This window comes from Elephantulus edwardii, unplaced genomic scaffold (genome assembly GCF_000299155.1).
Source record: "Elephantulus edwardii isolate Elephantulus edwardi_28Jun2011 unplaced genomic scaffold, EleEdw1.0 scaffold00026, whole genome shotgun sequence".
NCBI lineage: Eukaryota > Metazoa > Chordata > Mammalia > Macroscelidea > Macroscelididae > Elephantulus > Elephantulus edwardii.
Window position 1 is genome coordinate 3,871,063 of NW_006399776.1, and position 7,203 is coordinate 3,878,265.

General features: G+C 38.0%; 1 protein-coding gene and 1 pseudogene across 3 annotated transcripts in view; one reads left to right on the top strand and one right to left on the bottom strand.

Annotated features, from left to right (window-relative positions):
* The window catches only part of LOC102864939, a 52,013-nt pseudogene extending 45,811 nt beyond the window's left edge, over window positions 1-6,202 (bottom strand).
* Window positions 1-7,203, top strand: part of TTBK2 (tau tubulin kinase 2) — a 168,056-nt gene that overhangs the window by 46,046 nt on the left and 114,807 nt on the right. For 2 of the 3 annotated variants that reach the window (XM_006882970.1, XM_006882969.1), the window contains one exon: window positions 6,482-6,617. In XM_006882970.1, the coding sequence (XP_006883032.1) occupies window positions 6,549-6,617 (69 nt within the window). In that variant the 5' untranslated portion in view covers window positions 6,482-6,548. Of the gene's footprint in view, window positions 1-6,479; window positions 6,618-7,203 lie in introns of those variants that run through there. The other variant, XM_006882971.1, reaches the window with a different exon arrangement.

The following is a 7,203-nucleotide window of genomic DNA, read 5'->3' on the forward strand; positions in this document are numbered from 1 at the left end:
CAAATTATTACAACTTAAATTATGTTTAACTTTTATAGAAAATATTACTATCTTTTGTTTTAGCTACTCTGCTGTGTTCAAGTTTTGATTTCTGAACGGCCTTCTGTATGTTTTGGTTCCTTTTCAGTGATGTTCAAATCTCTATTAGATGTGCACCACTAAGCAGTGACCTAAGCATTAGTTTAATTCCTAATAGCACTTATTTAATAGTAAGTTATATAAGACAGATCTACTAGGAATACAAAGACTTAATAGTGGGTGAGTCTATGTATGTGTCATCTGTCTTTTTTTTAAAGTTCGTCATTAATGAATCTTTTTTTTTTTCTTCAAAGTCTTGAATGGCAATGATATCTTTTTTTAAAAATTATTTTATTAGTTTCATTGAACATCTACAGAGATTTTGGGTTCTCATTCATTCATTGTTGCACTGTTTTCTCTACCCTCCTCCCCAGTTCGTTCCCCTTCCCCCCCCAATTAATGAATCTTTTATCTTGTTGTAAATCCTAACCTTTATGGCAACAATAACAGTATTCAAAGTAGTTATGTAATGAAGGAATTATATTCCATGATTTAATGAACTAGTCAATTGTAAGGGATTAGAACAGAATGTAATCCTTATTCAGGTCACAGCAGTGTTCTAAGAAGAGTTTCTTAGGAGGTGGCCTGCATCACCTTTTTTTCTTATAAGAGAGAAAAAGAAAGTGAATCAGTGATTAGGGTGGACAGGAGAGGTTACCTTGAACCACAAAGTAAGAGCAACCAAGATTGAAGTAAATCCATATGATCCAGGCTCCTATGATAAGAAACTCCTGAAACCAGATGTGTACACAGAAAGCTTTCCTTTAGAGTTAGCACTGTGATAAGAGAGAAAGGCTTTCCCTAGAGTCGGCACCATACACTAGAACGTCTAGCCTCCTAAACTGTAGGATAATACATTTCTGCTTGTTAAAAGTTATGGTAGCATAACTATACTCAGTGTAGACACGGAAGGGAGAGCTCTGGTGGTGTAATCTGTACAGAGTTGCACCGCTAACCCAAAAGCCTCTCCTCTGTTATGATTCTAATCTGCTAGCTGTTCGAATGGAGAAAGATGTGCAGTTTCCTTGTCTGTGATTTACAGCCTTTGAAACTTGATGAAAGGTCAGGTATGAGTTGGAACTAATTTGACTGCAGTGATTCCTAAGACCCCCTTGATAAAAAAAATACTTAACATTTTACACAAAAGATAGCATACCGTAGACACAGTTTAGCAAGTTATCTTTTTATCACTTACCTTGAAAATCTGTATAGAGATTTTTTTTCATTTCTGAAAGACTAGTTATGTAGAAATACTGCTATATATTCATTCGTCCAACTCCCCTGTAGATGGACTTGTAGAATTTTCTCCCTACTAATCTTTTGTGATTATAAATATGATTACAGTAAATAGTCTTGTGAACAAGTCTTTTCACATATTTTTGTCTTTGTATTTTTAGACACACTCCTTGAAATGGAATTACTGAGTTAAAGGTTAAGTGTATGTGTTTTAATGCTAAATGCTAACCAAATTCCTTTCCATGAGGTCTGTGTCATTTTGTGATTCCTGCCCTTTCCACCCCAGGTCCTATACAGTCAGGCTTTTTGTTTGTTTCCGTTTACATAGGTATAAATTGGTATTGAGATGGATTGATGCAGTGTCTGCAGCAATGGATTAAACTATGTTAGGAAGGATAAAGATGGCACAGGATAGGACAGAGTTCATGGGGTCTCTATGAGTCACACTTTGCTTAGTGGCACTTAACAACAATAGTAGTGACATCTTGCAAAATTATGGTATAGCACCACAAGGATATTAGTATTAACAATTTGGAAAGATTTTTATCACCACAGAAGGATTCCTCATGTTATGTTTTTATAGCTCAATGAGTTTCCTCCCATGCCAATTCCCATCTTCCCCCCGAAAACCATTAATTTAATTTCTATAATTTTGTCCTTTAAAGATATATTGCCCTATTGTTTTTCAGCAATTCTGATACATGTTTATTGTTATTTCATTTGTGTCTAATTAATATCTAATGATGTTGAACATCTTTTTCCATCCATGGACTCTCTCCACTTCACTGATAATCAACATCATGATAATGGACAAAAGATTAAAATTATCAATGATTGTTAAGATTTCATCTTGGTTGGATTCACAGTCAACACCCTTACTTGGTACTCGCAGCCAGGAGATCAGGAGATGTATTGCCTTGGACTAGTCCACTGTCAAAGACCTCTTCAAAGTGCTGAGGTACAGTGATGTCAGTTTGAAGACTAAGGTGCGCTTGATTTCAGTCCATGATTTTTTTTCCCCAATAACTTGCTGTGCATCTGAGAACTGAACAGTGAATAAAGATGACAAGAGAAGAATTGATGCCTTTGAACTGTGGTTCTGGGGAAGAGTACTGTATACCATGCACTAAAAGAGCAAATACTTGTTTTGGGAAAAGTGACTGATTCTGAGAAGAATGGGATTCCCAGAACACTTGATCTTGCTAATGTGAAACCTGGACTTGAACCACAAGAGGCAGTCGTCAGAACAGAGCAAGGAAACACTGCATGGTTCAAAATTGGGAAAGGTGTACACTAGGGATGTGTCCTATCTCCATACCTTTTCAACCTGTATGCAGAACAGATTATCCAAGAGGATGGGCTCTATGAAGAGGAATGTGGTGTCAGGATTGGTAGAAGATCTGTTAACAATCTGCGTTATGCAGATGACACAACCCTGCTTGCTGAAACTGAGGAGGACCTGAAACACTTGCTGCAGAGGGTCAAGAACTGCAGCCTTCAGTATGGACTGAGGCTCAATGTCAAGAAGACAAAGATTCTCACCACTGGTCCAATTGGTAGAATCAGGATGGATGGTGAAGAGATTGAGATTGTTAATAACTTTAGTCTGCTTGGCTCCACGGTCAACATTCTTGGTACCAGTAGCCAGGAAAGTCTGCTGTTAGGGACCTCTCCAAAGTACTGAAGAGCAATGGTGTAACTCTGGAGACTAAGGTGTGTCTGATACAGGCCGTGGTCTTTGCAATCACTTGTTATGCATCAGAGAATTGGACAATGACTAGGAAGGATAGAAGGAGAATTGATGCCTTTGAGCTGTGGTGCTGGAGAAGAGTATTGAATGTACCATGGACAGTCAGATAAACAAACAGATTCATCCTGGAGAGGGTTAAACCAGACAAGGATTCTGGGGCTTCGTCTGACATACTTTGGACATGTTGTAAGGAGGGACAAGTCCTTGGAGAGGGACATCATGCTTGGGAAGTGGAGGGACGACGCAAGAGGGGAAGACCCTCTATGAGGTGGATTGATTCAGTGACGGGGTAATTGGGATGGGTGTGTCAGAGGCAGTGCGATTGGCACAGGATAGAGCAGGGTTTAGTGCTGTTGTACATAGGGTCACTGTCAGTCGCAAGTAACCTGATGGCACATAACAACAACAGAATCAGAATGTGTGTTCGAGGCAAAGATGGCAAAGCTTTTTCTCACATACTTTGGCCATGCTGCTAGGAGATACTATTCCTGGGGAAAGGACATCATGCTTGGGAAGATGAAGGGTCAGCCAAAGAGAGGAAGACCCTAAGTGAAATGGTTGACATAGTGACTGCAGCAATAGACTTAAGTGTGTCAGAGATGATGAGGATGACTTAGGATCTGTTCAGTTGTACTTGACATGATGGCATCTACCAACAAAACAACATGAACTTTTTCCAGTGAAATGTCTTCCCCCCCCCATTTTGTTATCTACTTTATCTTGTTTGTTGTTGTTGTTAATTGCCTTTGAGTGGAGCACGACTCATAGTGACCCTATGAAAAAAATGCCTGAAGCCCCTCTACAACTATTAACTTTTATCAAAGTTCATAGTTCCAGAGGCAAGTTGTTTAGAAAGTGGATGCCATTCCTGCTTTCAATTATATTGTTTAGTAAATTGCAATTAATGTTACCATTGCTTGTTAAGTATTGTCAAGTCATAGCAACCCAGTGAATAACAGATCTGAACCCTATCGTAACCTGCCCCATCTTCATCATCCCTAACACACTTGAACTCATTGCCAGTCACTGTATTAATACATCTTGCTGAGAATCTTCTCCCTTTCACTGGCCTTCTGTCTTTCCAAGCATGATGTCCCCTCCAAGGAGCTGACAGTGAATAAAGATGACAGAATTAGAGTTGATGCATTGAGCTGTGGTTTTGGAGAAGAGTACAGAATATTCCATGAACTGCCTAAAGAACAGATATGTTTTGGAGAAAGTACAGCTAAAATGCATCTTGGAGGCATGGATGACAAAGCTTCATTTTATATACATTGGCAATGTTACTAAGAGAGGTTTTTTTGTTGGAGAAGGGATATCATACTTGGAAAGATGGAGGGTCAGCGAAACAGGAAAACACTCAGTGAGATGAATTGACACAGTGACTACAGCAGTGAGCTCAAGTGTATCAGAGATGATGAGGATGGCACATAATAGGACAAGGCTCAAATCTCTTGTTCCTTTTATCACTGTGAGTCACTCTTGACTCTGTGGCAACCACCAACAATATACCCAAGGTGTGTGAGTCGAAGCTTGGCCATCCTTGCCCCTAAGAAGCACTTCCTCTGAGACATACCTGTTTGTTCTTTTGGCAATCCCTAGGTCATTAAGTACTCTTCAGATACCTCTTTATGTCTTCTGTTGCCTAGTTGTATAATTTTTTTTCTTGAACAATAGTTGTCCTTATCTGAAAAATATTCACAGAAATTGGTTTAGCTATGGGCAGCTCACTCCTGAGCTCTGAGAAATCTTGCCTTTTTCTGAGCTTACCCAGTCTTTCTTCTGGGCAAGAAGCATTTTGGGGTGATTGTACCTCTTCTTTTTGGCATCTTTCTTAGGCTGCTTCTTATAAACCTAATTCTCTTGTATGGCAGCGTGTGCTTTCTTCTGCATCTCCTCCATCATGTCTGGAGCTATTTATGTACTAAGAGAATTGTTTCTTATAAGCATCTTCTTCATCTTTTGTTAGATAATGCCTATAATTTGCAACATTCTGACCCATGATGTACTTCCAGTGTTCTGCTGCATTGAATGCCTTACTTTCTGAATCATAACCAGGGAATTGCTTGGTACAGTAAGTAATAGAGAAGCCTCCATCCACAGCTCCCTTCCGAGCCCCAAACACTTTCTTTCCTATTGTAATTCTGGCAAGGTCTGCATCCAGATAGCAGGGGAAGGCATCTGGTTGGCCGTCAGTGTTTTCCACATTGTATTCATCTCCAGTTACCTCCGCTTGGCCTTCATAGATCTTATCCATGCCAAACCTGTTGAGAAGCCTTTGGACCAGCAGCAGGCCAGTACAGTATGCTACAGCATAATTTGTTAGGCTAGTTTTCACATCATACTTTGGAAGTTCATGACCATAGGCTGCGTGGACTATCATATCCCCTTCTATACATGCATGAGCAATCTGGCAAATTATTATCTCTGTTGGTTACATGAACTATCATCCTGTATTTGGGTGTGATGCACTTATTTTTTCCTGGATTACCAAAAATTTCCAAGCATAGTAATTAGTTTTACCCTCACGTTGTGGTTGTGTAAATATCACTTGGTATCTCTTGAAGTAGATCTTGTTCTTAACAACTTTAACAAACCCCTTCTTGTGGAACAGAAATGGAAATCCCTGGCTCACTGAAGACCTGCAGGGCAGCGGCTCTATGTGATGGGAGATGGGGGGAGCTACTTAAGTCATTTAAGGAAGAAAAGAAAAAAGAAAAAAATATATATATAATTATTCTTTGAAAATTTCCGTATTCTTTCTTTCCTGTTGTTTGTTAAAGCTCCCATCTACTTTAGGTTGTATTTTTTCTGATGTGTATTTATTTTCTATAGGTAGTCTATCCATTTTGTTATTACCCACCTCTTATGATACATCATGGTACTGGGTTAATTAGGATCCTATTCTGTGGCTTTTGGTTATTTCCTTTGTCTTTTTACTATCAGTAGCAAACTTTTCATTTATTAACCCAACATATAACACACTAAACCTTTAGGGCTGCTTACGGTGCTGTGAATTAAGTGCTGTGACTTTTTTTTTTCACATTATGTTGTACTTAGGACAGTGATTTGTCAACATCAACTGCTATTGATAACTATGATCATTCCATAGTCTAGCATTCTCGGTTATTACGACATTATCCCTGTTTCTAATCTAGTATCTTTTGCAATCTATAATTATTTTGCTATGAGTTCGAATAAGAGGGGGAAAAAAAATCTAAGCTAGTAAAATAAATGCTGGTATTATGGTGTGCACTAATTTAGCTTTTGGAATTGAGTCTGTGGTATTTTATTCAATCCTCATACCAAAAAGTAACCTCCTTAATATGTAGGCTGAGTAATGCTTCTTGGTGCTAGAATATTATGTGTATTAATTAGGTAGCTCTGATAAGCTGTTACTGTTTCTTTTTGTTTTAGTTTAAATGGAAACCACCCTTGGAAGCTAGATGCCTGTGTAGCTGTTCTACCACATTGGTGAATTGCAATGAGTGGGGGAGGAGAGCAGCCAGATATCCTCAGTGTTGGAATCCTGGTTAAAGAGAGATGGAAAGTGGTGAGTATACATTATAGGTTGTGTCTGTGTTTGTGTACTTGTAATACTCAGGGGAGTTATTTTTGGTATTCTGATATAATAATATATACATACATACTTGCTTATGTGAATGAAGCCATTATTTTCAGTTCTTTTCCAGTGACTAAATTTAATTTATATGATAATTCTTACTCGTGTTTCATATACTACTACATTTTCATGACGTATATCCTATAACTAATAATGAATAAAGTTTAAAACAAATATATTTAGGAGGAAAGAACAAATGAAAAACCTACAGTACCTGAAAATACAATAAACTTTGAAATTTTTATTGTTTAATTAAATTTTTTTTATTTCTATGAAAGTTCACAAACTAGTTTTTCCATTCATTAATACATGTTTTATAACATTAGTTACAATGTGTGATCAGTTCTCCATTGTATTTTGGTTTTCCCTTCCCAACATTATTCATTTTTACAACATTATTTTTTCCCTTCTTGACCCTGGTAATCATGATTATATCTATGTTTAAGGTGCAGAAGATCGTGGACTGCAGCCTTAAATATGGGTTAAAGTTCAACATCAGAAAAACAAAGATTCTCAC